This window comes from Azolla caroliniana, unplaced genomic scaffold (genome assembly GCF_043228905.1).
Source record: "Azolla caroliniana isolate FFs.n. ecotype wild unplaced genomic scaffold, voAzoCaro1.0.p SCAF_1, whole genome shotgun sequence".
NCBI lineage: Eukaryota > Viridiplantae > Streptophyta > Polypodiopsida > Salviniales > Salviniaceae > Azolla > Azolla caroliniana.
Window position 1 is genome coordinate 24,262,282 of NW_028230436.1, and position 17,292 is coordinate 24,279,573.

General features: G+C 38.0%; 1 protein-coding gene across 1 annotated transcript; it reads left to right on the forward strand.

The window, feature by feature from the left end:
• Window positions 1–9,214: 9,214 nt before the first annotated feature.
• Window positions 9,215–12,212, forward strand: LOC147869223 (putative pectinesterase 53). The gene is made up of 5 exons (XM_087327549.1): window positions 9,215–9,689; window positions 10,511–10,676; window positions 10,874–11,080; window positions 11,376–11,611; window positions 11,728–12,212. Exons 1-5 carry the CDS (start codon window positions 9,247–9,249, stop codon window positions 11,876–11,878), a joined length of 1,203 nt encoding a protein of 400 aa, XP_087183675.1. The 5' UTR covers window positions 9,215–9,246; the 3' UTR covers window positions 11,879–12,212.
• Window positions 12,213–17,292: the final 5,080 nt, after the last annotated feature.

The following is a 17,292-nucleotide window of genomic DNA, read 5'->3' on the forward strand; positions in this document are numbered from 1 at the left end:
AATGGTCCACGACGATGTGTGGTGTCGATTTCCATTGGTGTGGGCATATTTGCTAGAGACGCATTATATGACTCTTTTGCGAAAAGTTTTGCTACGACTAAGGCATGTGTGGAATCCGACCTTGTCCTCAACATTTGTAACTAACATTCTGAACTTCGTTCGAAAAACCGATTATCGCATCATACCGCTTGACTGATTGCCTTTGTAAGCGACTTCAGTTCTTCAGGGAAAGTTAGGAGTAAGTCTTTGACATCATTACGCAGGCCATATTGAAACAGCTCCATCAATGCTCTGTCATCCCATGGAATATTGATGGTGAGTAGATGGAAATCTGCAACATAAGCTGAGGTCAGATGATCACCTTGACGCGGTCTTCGGATTTTATTGATTTCCATCCTAACACTATCAGTATTTCCAAATAATGCTTTAAACTCGCCAATAAACTCCTTGAAATTATTTAACAAAGGAGATCCTTCCTCTAACAAAGGAGCGAACCATGCTAAGCTATATGTCAACTAAGTAAGGTGCCTACTAGTCCCACTCATGATGCATCGGTGGGATACCGAGAATGATGCATTTGAATCACTAAGCATACCTGATTTAGGAACCCTTTGTACTGTGATCATGTTCCATTGAATTTCATGGGAAGCCCAATCTTGGGTTCTTTAGTGATCCCTTGAGTACTCGGTCCTTGTTGCAACGACACGATAGTTTCTTCTAGTTGTTGCACACGTAATGCTAGTTTTCTATGTTGTTGTTGCGTTTGCTGCTTTTATACAAAGATTTGGTGAAGATCCCCCAACAAAAGTTGATTTTCTTGTTCCAGTGCTATAAATTTTTCTTTCAAACATCGAAGCTCCAAGAAGACGGGTTGGTATTCTTGTGCACTAATAGTTGCCATTTAGTATGAGAGGAAGGAAAGATAAGAAGATTAGTATTAGAGGAAGGGAGGATAACAAGATGGGATAAATTCAGTTCAAACTATCAAGAATTGTACTAGAAGTAGAGAGAATTAGTATAGAGATGTAGAGAAGAGAGGAAAGATTGTGTGAGGATCACGAGAGAGAGAGAGAGAGAAAGAGATAGAGTGTGGAAGAGAGAAGTATGATAACAGAAAATATATTATATGAAGAAAAGTACAAAGATAGCTATGAGGCTTAAGACCAGTTCTCAATAATGCCATGTGCCTTTTTTTATAGTGTTATGAAGGGTATTCCTAAAGTTTCTAGAATGTTCCAGGGTAATCTAAAATATACATTAATTTACTATAATGAAATAATAAAGGAAACATTGCGTAGCTTAATGGTATGGCTTCAACTTGTGTAACATAAGGTCACGGGTTCAAATCATTTTAGAGCCATATCATGACAGTATGCATCCAAAATTCTTTGAATCCCTTCGTAAGCTTTTGCATATCTCTTAAAGTATTTGTAAAAAGCACTATATCATTCACATACAATAAAATCATGATGACAACAACTCCAACGACAACTTCTTCAACACTATTTTCCTTTACAAACATGGAAACCATTTGTTCTAATTCATTAATGCATCGACCAAATAGAGTTGGTGTAAGTGGGCATCATTGCTTAATACCAATAGTGCTATTCAGGAAATCTGCTTTTCCATTGCCCATACACACACAATGTATAATCTTCCCATAGATTTGGGAATTGCAAGCATATACTCATTAGGGTTTTTCCATTTGCCTCCATCAACTAACAAGGTGATCAATGGTGCTATGGTGTTTTTGAAAGTTAGCTTGTCTATAAGTGCTCTTACCATTTTTCAACCCATGTAGTTACCTTTGATTCAATTATAAATCAAAATAGTTTGGCCATTAAGGAGTCAACTACGATGGTTTGATAGTTGTTTACGTTATTTACATCTCCCCCTGTATGTAAAGGTTTGATCAAATTTTTAGTCCAATCATATAACATGTCATGTTGCAATGCATGATTAAACATATCACTTATCCATGCATGTGCTTCCTTTCTCGTCCATTTGAGCATTTCAGCCTATATACATTGAAGATCTTGATTGCCTTCGAGAGGCTAACTTCTTAAGTCCTACGCATACATCTTCAACTCTAACGAAGGGAAACTTATGTAAAAGAGAACCATAACACATCATCTTTTTGGAAATTTATAATGTGTTAAGCGTGAGCCTCCACATTTGTCCCATGTCATGATACATTGGCGTTGCAAAAAGGCCTCATTTACAGAGGAATCTAATGATGCATCATGAAGCAAGTGTCTCGCATCCCATCTACCAAACCATTTTTACAAAATTTTGCTTTTATGCGCCTTTTGGATCTTTTTGCTTGCTTCCCATACAATTCTAGGAAGTCGATGTGAGGGACTTTTTTGAACCTTAAGCATGTATTCAACAACCCTTTCCATGGCAATGACCTCAATGGAAAGCAATCCCGTCTGAAGGAGGAGGGTGTAGGGCGTTTGTTTCTTAACTTGTAGAAACTTTGTAAGAAAATGTTTTTGGACATTTTCAAACTCTTTCCAGATAGATTTAGGGATGTTACTGCCCCATACTTCCACCCCATAGAGAAGAACCGGTGTCACCAAAGTGTCGAAAAGATATTTCTCGAGGACCCAACACTTCATATCTCCAAGATTGCATGTGTTCTCAAATGCATAATATGCTCGCTTACCCACCTCTAAGCGGCGTGTAGCACATTCATTCCATTTATGATTTGAATGAACTTCAAGGCCAAGATATTTTAAGCTTTCCACACATTCAAGTGGCTCATTGTTGTACATAATGCATGGTTTATCTCTTTTTTTGCTCTTCACAAGCATAATCTTTGTTTTAGAGCTATTGACACTTAATTTAGTATGCATGGAAATTTTTTCCAATGCCTTCATAAGCTTTTCTGCAGATTCTCCTAAATTATTTGCAAAAAGCACTACATCATCTGCATATAACAAAAGCATAATCACAACATTCCCAATGGCAGCTTCTTCAACACATTCTTCCTTTGCAAACTTGGTAATCATTTCTTCCAATTCATCAATGCATAGACCAAATAGTGTTGGTAAGAGTGGGCATCCTTGCTTAACACCAATAGTGCTTTTGAAAAAATCTGAAAGTTTATCTCTCATGCACACACAACATATAACCTTCTCATAAATTCGGGAAATTGCAAGTATTTATTCACTTGGCACCTCAAGTTCTTCCATTCACCTCCAAAGATGCTCACGAGGTACCATATCGAAAGCTTTCTTGAAGTCTAGAAAGCAACAATATAAACCGTTACCTCTAAGGCAACTTTCCTCCATTAATACTCGAAGGGTGACAAGGTGATCAATGGTGCTATGGTGTTTTCGAAAGCCGAGAAAGAGAGAGAGAGAGAGAGAGAGAGAGAGAGAGAGAGAGAGAGAGAGAGAGAGTGTGTGTGTGTGTGTGTGACTGATAGAAAGATATATTAATGTCTTCTAAGACTAAATTTCGCCCATGAGACAATTGGTTACAACAAAATGGGATGTGTACCCAATCATCAAAAATCAAAATAAAATAAAACTTAGATAAAAGAGTTCTCGTATTGTACAAAAGGCGTAATGGTGTAACAAATTCTATAAAGGAAATGGCCATGTGCTAAGCCTAGTTTCATTTCCATCTAAGTCTCTCGAAAAGGAGCAAGAGGTCAAAGGGTTTTGATGTGGGTGTGGCCTGTGGTCCTGATGTAAAAGGTACCCCATCCATAGCTTCTAGGTGATGCAGTTGACATTCCCTTATCTTCTTAATTACTTCTACACAAGTGACTTTGAGGCTCAACATCCAAGGGAGTTTGGTTGTTCTTTGGTTTTCTACTTCAGCAAGGGAGAGGACAAGTAGTGCAAGAGTGTCCATGCTCATTGTCCGCTCCTGTCCTTGAAAATTTTCATTGATTACATTTTGGTGAATATTAGAAAGGTTATGGTTAGCATTTTGTAGCTTATTCTCTATATGTTGTTTTAGCTCTAAAATATATCTATCTAGTTTCTTTATATCTGGGCAATATAATAGTTTGGAGAGGGTGGGAGAGGGTCCTATTATGTATCTTGGTATTTTGCCCTTATCTCGACGTAAGTTGAACACTTGCATGTAAAGTGATACTCATCTTCTATCTCTATATGACATAATCTACATATCCTTTCTTCTATGGGGACTCTCCATTAGCATGACCTTTCTCAACATCAAGTTGGTGAGATGATACTCTAAGTTGTCCAATGGTAACCCTTAGTGTATTAGTAAGAACTTATGTAGATATTTTGTTCATATAATAAAACCTAACTTAGAGAAATGCGTGAAGTGTTCCTTATAGTACAACATTTTAGGTGGGTGTGGCTCTAGTGGGTTGATCCATATATGTCAAGTGTAAATTTGTTATATTTCTTGGCATATTACTTTATTACAATCCTCATGAGAGATTAAAGTTTTATTGGTCTCGTGGTTGTACCTAAGAGGAGGTAGGTTATTAATGTCTATGTCATTTGCAAAAACCCAACTTACATGTAGTGTTATACCAAGAGCTAGTATCTCTAGACTCATAGAGAGCGAGAGATGCATTTCTATAATGTAGAGAGATATAGAGCCTTTTTTTACTGTTAGAAGCAAGTATGGTTAGGTCCTAATTACCTTTAACTAATGGTGGCTAGTTCCTTCATAGATATGAGCAATTATTGATTCCATTTGTATAGATATACTTTTATGGGTAATTTCATATGAGATTTCTTATATCTGTTCTAAAATGTCCTTATTACTCAAAATCTAAGCACTCTCCTATAAATCATAAACAATTTAATTGGCAAGTTGTGTCATTATTTTGATTTCCCAAAAGAGAATGAACTTTATGTAGTGGAGAGCCTTTACAAGGTGCTTCTCTCATGTCCATCCATTCTTATGGGAATACTTTGGGTTATTAAACAAATAAAGTTTGTTTTGAATATTGGATCAATGCATAGTTCACCTCGACCTTAATGAAAGCACGACTTTGTAGATTCCATGAGATGAAAATGAGCAACTTCTCTATGTAGAGCGCTTGTGCTAGAAGCAATCATGGGCGAGGTTGATTTCTAATAGTTGTAGCTCATTTCAACCTCTAAGAGAGAAACTTTGTGGGTTTCACAAGAGAATGTATGAGGCACTTTTCTCACATTGACCCATTGTGGGGGAAGTAATTAGAAAAAAGTGGATATTATATAATTATGGTGATGGTTCAATGCATAGTTCACTCCAACCTTCACAAGAGAAAAACTTTGTGAGTTCCTCAATAAAATGAGCATACTCTAGTGGAGAGCCTTTTCGAGAAGCTTCATTTGTGTAAATTTTCTTGGATTCTAAGAGAGAAGGTACATCTTCTCGAGTAAATCCCTTAAGAGGGACACACTTGTGTTGAGCATTTGTGGAGGGCATAAACTAAACCCACTTCATCAATTAAGCCTCGATATTGTATCCTTCACACCCTCTCCTCTACCCCTTTTGTGCCTTTTGCGCTTGTTATATTATCATAACATGCACTCATACTCAAATGTACCTTCAACACACACACACACATACAACATCGCACTCACGTTTGTAATAAACACACATGAACATTGGCACACATACACACTTCAAGCACATACTTCCTCACACATTCTAGCACATCAATGATCAAAGACAAGCACATTCTAATGTGCAACGAGTACATGTTTATAAGTGATGTTCCTTCAACTAAGCTTGATCAAAAGAAGCAAGGAGTGTTACCTTATCAGTTGACTTTCCCTCAACTCTAATTTAGGTCCTTGATGGTACCACTCTACATTTCATATGCTCTTGCCAATTCTTGTGAGAATTGGAGAATCAACTCCCTAACTTATTCACAAGGGATTTTGTCATCTTCTTTTTTATGCTTGATCTTTTTGTGAGTTAAGATTGTTTGCAGATTAAAACTTAAATGCATGCATGTGAATATTAAATTTCATTATGAGTTTATATATATGAATTAGATTAGCAACTAGTATAATCTAAAGTGGTTTTGTAGATTAGGTTGGAAATGGGAAGCAATTAATATACATTATGCATATGGAATTTGCTTTTTTTCTTGGGTATATTTTTTTTCCAAAAAATATGGAATTTGTTTTGGGTAAATGAACCAAATTATATAATAATTGAAAACTTTTAACATTATTAGGGTGAAAGACATGAATATAAGAAAGAGGGGCCAAGAGAATTTGTCATTAGCCATGGCGAGCCAACAATTTATTACTAAGTCACCTTGGTCATCATAGGCCTCCCATATGTCCTCGTGATTTCCTTCCACCTTCGAAAACCCAACAAAGCATGGTTGTCTTTTCATATCAATTTATTAAACCAAATAATGAGATATGTTCCTCATTTTATAGTTTTAAAGAGCTTTTACATGATAAAAATGGAATCCTCTCTTTTGGCAATGCACCAATGCCTTTTCTTTTAAGCATACACTCACACTTATCTTGAGATCTCTTCATCATTTTATAGCTTTTCGGAGCTCTTAAAATAAAAAAAATAGACTCCACATCCAAATTAACCATAGTTCTTTCCAAAACCATGGGCTAGGAATACGAGCACAGAAATCAATTATACATAAAAGACTGTGTATACCTTAAGTTGCCTTGCAACATATTCAAGCACTTAATTGAAACTAAACATGATTTACCCAACAATCATTTTCATAAATGAATATGGATGAACTTGGATCTATTTGCAAGAAATGAATAGTTATAATGTTTATTTTTATTTCTTCTTCTTCTTCTAATCCTTTGTACATATATGCTAGTTTTAATTTTTAACATTCTAATTGTGTTATAATTTACTATGATGCAACTTATTTGATTGTGCACATAAATGCACTTAGGCTTATTTTGCACTTCCAACTATTGGTATCCAATATTTCCATCTATATTTTGATTTTCTCATCTCCATTTTGCAAACAAACTTCATTAGATCATGTTTAATGAGTTATTTGTCATCTAGTACTTCAATATTCAAGCTTCAAATGTACTTCAAACAAAGTGTTTTGGCAAATTTGGATAATGGAGGAAGAGCCGCATACTTTGCGCATGTTTGTTTTCTTTAATTTGACTTTAGAAGAGTTGTATAGTCATGACTCATTATCGTAGACACTAAAAAAACTTTTAAGGTTGCGGAAGAGGGTACATCAAGAAATTGGAGGTTTCCCTAAATTTTGTAATATAGCTACAGTGTCATGAGTGGTGTTCAGAATGAGTTGTCAACCCTAAAGCGAGGATGGATTGGGAGTCATGCACATCCGTTACCCCTTTTCTCCACTACACAAGCAGTACTACATGTTGTATCTTGACTAGAGAAGGGCATGATAATGTCATCATGTAGAAGGCATTTTGGATTGTCGCCTTCTCATGCTTGTTGTGCTTAGCTGGGTATGTTGTGGCACATTTGCCTAAGAAGGTCATGTCAACGGTTTATATGTTATATTATGGAAAACTTAAAGAGCAGGACACTATGCTTCAACACTTTATATGTGTTCACTCCATTGTTAGTAGTTTTTAAACTATTGTAACTAAATTTAAAAGCCATGCCTTAATAACAAATTTAAAATCTCGGTAATCGTATTTACAACTAATATATGCACTCTTGCTTCCAAAATGTATTATTCGTCCTTTGTCTTCTAGTCGAAGAAGGGGCTTTTTGTTTCAACTCCTTTTCCTCCTTTTTCCCCTAGTTTCCGTGAGAACATTCAAGTTTTTTGAGAACTCCCAAACATAAGGTATATTCGAAAAAAGAATGAGTTTTGCTAGTCCAATGATGACGAGGATGAACAGACATGTGTACTTAGTCAACTTTAGAAGAGCTGTACATCCATGATATTTTGTTCAACAAATTAAACTTTCTCTTAAGCATGTGGAGTTGAGTAGACACAAAATATTATCCCACATTTCAATCTAATTTCCAACAACATTGTGAGCATAATGTAGAAGGTGTAGCACAACATTAGTCCTAACTAATTGGGGCACTTGATATATGGTAGGGTTTTAACGATCAACCTTGAGGAGTTCACCATATATAAACGTGTGATACCTTCAGTTTATGTTCAAACTTCGTAACTGCAGAATTTTTGGTACTTGTATGAATTAAACAACCGCTTATGTAATTTATATGCGTCCGCATGGTGTGTGCAAGAAAAAGAGGGGTTTGAAAATCCTCTCACTTTGGGTTCATTGCAAGGGAGCTCTAGCTACAAACATAACTTGTGATTCCAAGCTAATAAGTTGAGGTTCTTTTTTATGGTTTGTTTACGTTTTCGACAACTTGGGGGGGGGGGGGGGGTGTGGCTCAAGATCACACATAGTGTTGGGAGGCAATTTTATACCAAAAAAGTTTATAGTGAGGCTAAGACTTCGCGTGCATATACGTACACCATATAAGCACAAGAAGAAGAAGAAGTGAGGAAAACACAAGCCCATATATGTATATATATATATATATATATATATAACCCTAACAGATCTATTAATTAGAAATATTAAATAATTAAAATAGAAGCATTGACTTTTATTTCAATATTAGACAGCCAAGGAAAAACAAGAAAAATATCAATTCCAAAACTTCGTTGATACATATACATTATAAATTTCGTAAGCATTGACTATTTGCAAATTAGACAACAAAGGAAAAACAATAAAAGGATCAATTCCAAAACATTGTTTATATATTATACATTATACATATATCATATATGTATATGTATGTTCGCCTTTCATGTCAATCTATTTAGCTCAGAAATTATAAAGTCATAATATATTGCCCCTAGTTTCCTTTATTTAATTATTTCATCTTCCCCTTCGCTATAAATAACAGGCCTCCAAACTCCTCACAATCAGCAGCATATGCTCGAACGCACAGCTTAGCCCACATGCGCACACAACACACACACTCACTCTAACCCTAACCCTAACCCTAACCCTAACTACTACTAATTACTAGCCCTAATTACAATCTAGACGGCATTTAATTAACATCCATCTAGCCATTATTAAGTCTCTATCCCTGTACTTTGCTAATTAATTCGACGCAAATCCTTATACAATTCGTACATTCAATTTATATTTGCAGGCCTTGATTAGCCTAGCCTATTATTAACTATAGTAAATTTTGTATGATCCATTCACACACACGATAGCTTAAAACCACTTTACAAACTTCAAATCAAAATCATAAAATATATAAGCACTAGTTGAATTACACACAATGAAGGCCCACGCTATAGCGTTATCGTTGTACCTTGGTGTGGCACTACTTGCGATCATCATCACCGACGGATGTCTTGATCACAATATGATCCGATGTGTTGGGGCAGATAGCGATGAGGAAGATAGTTGGTTGGGTCGCATGTCGAGGACATCTAGCCCAATCGGCGTCCAACCCGAAGAGTACAACCATAAGGGGAGCATGTGGATCCATCACAAACATCATCACACCTCATCGTCAGGCAAGAAGGGTCGCCGCGGCTTGGAAATCTCTGACCTAACTTCGGGTGAGTCTTTCGCTGCGTCCACCCCCACTACCCCGAAGACTATTGTGGTCGCTAAAGATGGTTCGGGTCACTTCAAGACGGTGAATGCGGCCGTAAAGAGCATCTCCAAATCTAACTCCAAACGCATCATCATCCACATCAAGGCTGGAATCTACAAGTATATTCACCATGATTCTCCCATTGCCCAATCCTCAACTTAACTTGCATTGGTCATGTTGGACCCTAGTAGGATAGTAGTAGTAATATATACACATTTTGCACATCCATGTATGCATATGGCAACTACTTACTTATATATAGCACATTAAACTTGTCTTCTTTGGTAAAACATTTGGTAGATTAAAATGTCTACTTTGATACAATCCCCTTACTTGTGGACTCTAGGGCTACAATCACCATTCTTAATGCAAATTTCTTGAGTATCCCAGGAACTTATGGGGTGGCATGGTTAATGGAGGTTAGCCAGCTAATTTTGGAGGCAATGTTCTTTATATATAGATCTAGCCGTTATGGACTTGGGAGAATTTACAACAATAGAAGCTTTCCAGCTAGGCTCTTAGTAATGGGCGATGGCATTTAGTGTTTGTTAACCCTCCAAAACTATTAATTTAAATGTATGGACATGCATGTGAAAATATGTACAATGTGTCCTACAGCGATTCATGATACAATAAGATTTGGTAACCACCATCTATTAAACACAAGAACATGCAGAGTGAAGAGATATAATAAATAATATATATATATATATCCCTTATTAGCTACTAGCTGTTTTTTGCTTGTATGTCAAAGTCAATCCACAAAAGTTGTTATTAAATTATTGAAAAAGGAATGTAGTATATATTGTTGCCTTCTGAATTCATGGCCAAAAAGATTAATTAATATATATATATTCTTGCACCACTTTGGATTCATGGCAAAATATAAATGATTTGTATGCTCTGATCAAAACTGAATATTTCAATGTCTGTACTGCAGAGAGAAAGTGATAGTAGATCAAGATTGGATCACGTTCCAAGGGGATGGTCCTCGCCTCACCGAAATCCAATGGGGTGATACCGCAACTTCCGCGGGGAGCACCTTCAAATCTGCAACGGTCGCTGTAAATGGTGACCATTTCACCGCAAAAGATATCTCCTTCAGGGTAAAATAATTTTTAGATTCATGTATTGACGTTCATCCAAATTCCATTACCAGAGCTATATATAAGGAGATGCAAAACCTTTGATTTAAAAAAAAAAACCTAAACTAAACTGCAGAACTGATATAAATGTGGTAGCATAAGAGATCTGTTTTTGTTATCAAAATCTTTGTGAAATCTGAGTGTTCTCTCGAATGCAGAACACTGCACCTCCACCCCCCGGTGGCGCGGTGGGGAGGCAGGCGGTGGCATTGCGGATCAGCGGTGATTGTGCCGCCTTCTACAATGTCAATTTCTACGGCGCACAGGACACACTGTACGACCACAAGGGCCGCCATTACTTCTTCCGCTGCTTCATCGAGGGCTCCATCGATATGATCTTCGGCAACGGCCGATCCTTCTACTTCGTATGTATACATTGATTCATCCATCACATATACATTGATTCATCCATCATATATACATTGTATTCATCCATCATATACATATACATTGTATTCATCCATCATATATACATTGCATTCATCTGCAGAACTAAATGCCCATCATCCCACTTGAGACCTACATACCATACCATACCATCATCATTCCATGCACATTCCACTTGCTCTCTTTGTTCATGAATATTTTTATAATCTCATGCTTTTTTAAGTCATGATTTTTTTAATTTTTTGACATCCATGAGCTTCTCGTGATTTTTAGCAATGCCGGATCCACTCGATCGCGTCTCCGAATGGATCCCTCACCGCCCAGAAGAGGCAATTTACGTCGGAGAACACGGGCTTCTCGTTCGTCCGATGTGTTGTTACGGGGTCGGGGTCCATTTACTTGGGGCGCGCCTGGGGTCCTGCCTCCCGAGTCGTCTACTCCTACACCTACTTCGACAACATCATCCTCCCCCAAGGATGGTTCAACTGGGCTGACCCTGCTAGAGAAAAGTGAGATGCATCCATTCATATATCTTGTCAAATCCTAGATGCAAGCTAGCCAATTTATCACCTCACATATTAGCAAATCACCTTATATGTTGTTGTTGTTGTTGTTCCGTGGGTAGGACCGTCTTCTATGCCGAGTACAAGTGTTTCGGACCGGGCTCAAATAGGGCAAAGCGAGTTTCCTGGTCCCGAGTCCTCACAGACAAACAAGCCCTCCCATTCATTCATACCGGTTTCATAAATGGTGAAAAGTGGCTCTCCAAATCCTAGGTATCATTGTACGGCAGAGGAATTAGAACGAATGTCGTTGTCAACACATCCCAATGTTACAACTTACCATAGCATTTTGATGCATCTACCACACTTTTACAAAAAACTCAATCCCAAGTATCTACCAACCATATTTGCGATATTGACCTTACCTATATAGGTTTCACAATTTGTTGGATGTGAGTTCTCATTGAATTCCATAATAAGATAAGCCTAGAGATCCTTTTACTTCATTAAAGCCCGCCCTCAAAAATTCTCCATTTCATCATTCAAAACTTTGGGTGGCGTGTTCACAATTATTTATTAAATAAAACCAGTACATTTTATTGATAATCTATCGCAAAACAATACCAATCTAGTTTAATACTTTCTTCACGTTGGCCCTTACCACAACACATGATATACTACCCATTATATTGAAATCAACCATGGTAAGCACACTTAAGTCAACATTTATGTTAAATGAATTATTGGGAACAATATTGAGCACATGTAAGCCAACAATGTGAAGTGTACTCAATGCCGTTTGTTTGATAGTATAGTGCCAAATCATTTACAAACTATTTTTCCTAAATTCTATGAAAGATCCAAGGCCTCCTCCTCATCTCATATTAAAATGGTGATTGAATATTGAAGGACATTTACACTACTTCCATTTAGCAGCAAGAAGGCTACTAGCTAAGAGTAGGGAGACTATGTTTCCCATGAACCTGAGTGAAAACTATGCCCATTAGAGAAGTACATAAATGAGATTTTTATTTGACTATACAAAAAAACGGATAAGATATCAAGAGATAATGTACACAAGAAAATAAATAAAAGCTTAACGGATCATGTATGATCTATAAAGAGGATTCAGGATTATAAAATTCTGACAGTGGGACAGAGAGCAAGGCCCAAGGCTAACATTGAACCAAATTTGTTTGATAAAAATTAGAGACATCAATATCATCCGCACACTGCATTGTGTCAATCTAATGATTCATGAGATATATCAATTAAAAACATTCATGTATCTCTCAACATCATACCACATTATCATATGAGATTATACCATCGGTAAAACGTGCATGTAGCTTCTAGAATTATCGTTAGCATCATTAACATCAGTTAGTGGTCATCGATATCATTCACTATCATGAGTTTAGTCCACAATTTGAAAATAGGGTACAAATAAGTGCAATTCCCAAACCCTGGTGATAATCATGTTAGGCCTATTTGATGTGCTCTTGGCGTTTAGTTAGAAATTGTTGCATTTGTGAAAGAGAAAGTAAACATGGGAATTCTTGAACCATCCAACGCACCTTACTTGAATAGGTGATTCACAATTCCAAAGAAGAACGGAACATTACGATCCATCAAAGATTTCCAACCCATAAACAAAGATTCTTGGGGGTATGTGCTTTCTACCTCAATTGGATTCCACACTATGCCCATGTGGTTGAACGTTTGTATAGGCTACTAACAAAGGCGAAGAATTTTAGCTTAAAGCCCTATCACTAAGGAAGCCCGGTCCACGTACTTGGGTCACCTATATTTGTGACAAGAGATATAAGTTTGCTTGGTATTTGATAGTTTATCAACCAACAGGATGGAATAAGATATGCAATCCGATTTGGACCAAATGTCTTAATTGAAAAGCAAAAGAAGTATGGCCCTCAACCAAAACGAGAATTGTGGGGAATTGTGACGGTTGTAAAGATAGAGCAAGATTACTCAATCAGTGCAGATATTGTTATTGAGACAGATTACCTTCCAATCCTTGGAATAATTTCTCGATGCACAACACTAGGTATACCTATGTTGTGATAGATAACGTAGATCAAATCACTTAACCTATAATTTTCTGGCATGTGGTTGGGAAGGATAATGCTAATGCTAGGTACCATGAAGAAATTGAGAAGTCGGAGGATGATGTAGAGGAACTTGATTGTTTCAAGACAGCTACCGCATTTGTTGAAAGAGATGGCGAAGCTACATTCTCTAGATTCAAGGAAGAGGAGTATGAAGACAATTTGCTGCTTGTAGGCCGATTCTTGGTGATCACATTAAACTATAGATTCATCATGGATGAAAGAAGAGGCTCAGAGGATTCGAAAGAAGGCATACACACTATTGAGCGTAGTTTGGAAGAAGGAAGACCAAAGAATGTTGGTATCTGAGGATCATGAAAGTCCTTGGGCAAGACCCAAAGGTATTTGGGTGACATTCTCTAAAATAAAAGGGAAGTATCGGTGGCTAGGAATGTACAAAGATGTGGCACACTTCATGAAAAAGTGTGAAAGTTGTCAAATGTACTCGAATGTGTGGCATAGAGATGATCTTTACTTGATTAACACGATGGTGGTGCATTTCAAGTGGATGGTGGACTTTGTAGCAATACTGAAGGGAGTCGGTCATATGAAATAGTTGATAGGACCTCACATACCAAGTGGGAGGAATGACTCTAAGAAATAAGACCAACAAAGATGTGCAAATTTCTCTTGGAAAATGTGATACGCCAATATCGATGTGCACGGAAGATAGTAGATGATAGAGGGGAGCTAAATGCGAATGAAGCTTGGGAGCTATTGAGCATCTTGGGCATTAAGGTTTCCCTTACAACTACATACAATCCAGAGGCAAATACGAAGATACAGTGAGGACATAGCCCAATATTCATGGAAATTGTTAAAGCATGTGGAGGAAAGGTTAGAGATTGACCTCGACTACTACTTTAAGCCTTGTGTCTAGATAAAACTACCCATAGCATTGTGACATGATATATACCATCACAACTTATGTATGGTCAAAAACCTAAAATTCCCATTGAAGAGTCAATCACATTGTGGGTGGCAATGCCATTCAATGATGAAATAGGTAGGGAGGACCTATTGGCAATATGAATAAGTAAGCTTGAATAATACCCAAAGAACTTAATGTTGGCATCGGAAAAATTGAAGGATGTTAGAGTCTATAAAAAGAGGAAGTGTGACAAAATACCTATGTTCGAAGAAGATCGAGGAAGGGGGATTGGGTCATTGTCCATGACGGTAGCTTAGAAAACCAACATAGCCCGATGAGGAAGTTTGCAAGGTGATGGTTTGGGCTATATAAGGTAATCCTAGTTAATGACAATGCCACCTATCATCACATTAAATAGGACAGAATGAGGTTGGCAATACCAATAGCTTAGAATCTAGAATCAAGACCTTCATGAAATCACAGGAAAAAGAACCATGATTTCAAGGCCTTGAGGTCAACAACAACGATGAAGGGTGAAGGACGTAAAGAGTGATTGCTTGCCCTTACTACAATCGGTACATACCGGAGGATGTGTAGCTTTGGTGGGGATGGATGTCATGTTGTGGGGGGCACATAGGAAGAAACAAGTTCAACTTGAAAGATATAGAAGGTTGTGCAATAGCGCAAGGGTATGGTAAGAATGACATAGACTTAGTTGTATTTAAATATAACAAAAAGGCTTACCCTAGTGGGTAATAGTTTGTAGTGGAGGTTAGGGTTTTGAGTCTCGTTTGGACTATATAGGAGATCAACTATACAAATGAATGGAATGATAAACTTCACTCCATGTAACCGAGTCAAGAGTTCACTCGCTGTTTTTGCTCATTCTTATGGACTTAGAGTTGCTTATTGTTTTTAATATATAAATATTCAAATATCTCTTTGTGAAATGTTACATGCGGAAGCTTTATATGAAACACAGAATACTAATAGAGAAAAACAGGTTTAATGGAGAGCTTAAGACACAATGTACGTACGAGAGATAGAGAGGGAAAAACACAGAAAAAAAAACTAAATTCAAATAATGTGTAAAAATCTGTACATAGGATGTGCTTAGAGGGCACTTTTATACAAGTCCATACGGACTGATAGAAGTACTGACACGTACTTCAATGCTCATAACTGAGCTCCTACACTAACTCCCAAATATATTCCCTCGCGGAATATCTGTTCAGCGACCTCCTAGTTTCGGCACCAATTGGGCTTCTTGTTGCGCACCGGTTTACGCACCGATCTGGCCAATGTTGAGCTTGTATCTCAACACTCCCCCTCAAGCTCAACTTGAGGCTCTTCCGGTCCTTCACTCTAGTTTCTCTTGACTTCACGCCTCGATTCCACGTGCCTCGACCCTTACGGTTGGCTTGTCTACTCGTGCGGCCTTTTCTAGCTCCCTTGTTGTCACGGTGTTGGCGCTTCTTTTGCTGCCCTTTCTTCTACTTGGCCTACATTTGATTCGGTGTCTCTGAATCAAACATCCGAGCCGAATCAACTTAATGGAGAAAAACACAGTATAATAATAGAGAAAAACAGGTTTAATGGAGAGCTTAAGACACAATGTACGTAGGAGAGATAGAGAGGGTAAAACACAGAAAAAAAAAACTAAATTCGAATAATGTGTAAAACTCTGTACATAGGATGTGCTTAAAGGGCACTTTTATACAAGTCCATACGGACTAATAGAAGTACTGACACGTACTTCAATGCTCATAACTGAGCTCCTACACTAACTCCCAAATATATTCCCTCGCGGAATATCTGTTCAGCGACCTCCTGGTTTCCGCACTGATCGGGCTTCTTGTTGCACACCGGTTTACGCACCAATCTGGCCAATGTTGAGCTTGTATCTCAACACTCCCCCTCAAGCTCAACTTGAGGCTCTTCCGGTCCTTCACACCAGTTTCTCTTGACTTCACACCTCGATTTCACGTGCCTCGACCCTTCTGCTGCCCTTTCTTCTACTTGGCTTGCAGTTGATTCAGTGTCTCCGAATCAAACATCCGAGCCGAATCAGCTGTCTCCAATTTGTCCTCAATTTTGGCCTTCTCGCCCTTGTTGGCTTCATCTCCCCCATGTTTGGTTGGCTCCAGCTTTTTCTTTCAGCCGCTGCCCTCTCGTCAACTTCTAGGCTCTTCTGTGGATCCGGCTTCGGCTTCTTTAGCCGCCACTAAATCGAATTCTGTAAAAGATAATGTGCAGAAGCAATAGAAAACCAAACATATAGAAAATACGTAGGTTTAATGGAGAGCTTGAGTATACATAGTACGCGGGAGAGACAGAGAGAGAACACGCAAAAACTCAATTCAAAAAATACTAAGTCTCTATGTACATACATCGTGCTCAGTGAGCACCTTTTATACAAGCCTTGACAATGGGCTGACACAAGTACTAACAATACTTGACTGCTCATAAATGAGCCTCGACTCTTACTCCCAAAACTATTCCTTATGAGGAATATCTCTTTAACGGCCTTTCGGTTTACGCACCGATACGGCCTTCCTACGCACCGGTCTGCGTACCAGTTTACGCATCCGTTCTACACACCGGTTCGGCCTAACCGATCGATCCCAACCGATCCGGTCCTCGGCTTGCTCACCCGATCCGGCCGATGTTGAGCTTGTCTCTCAACACTC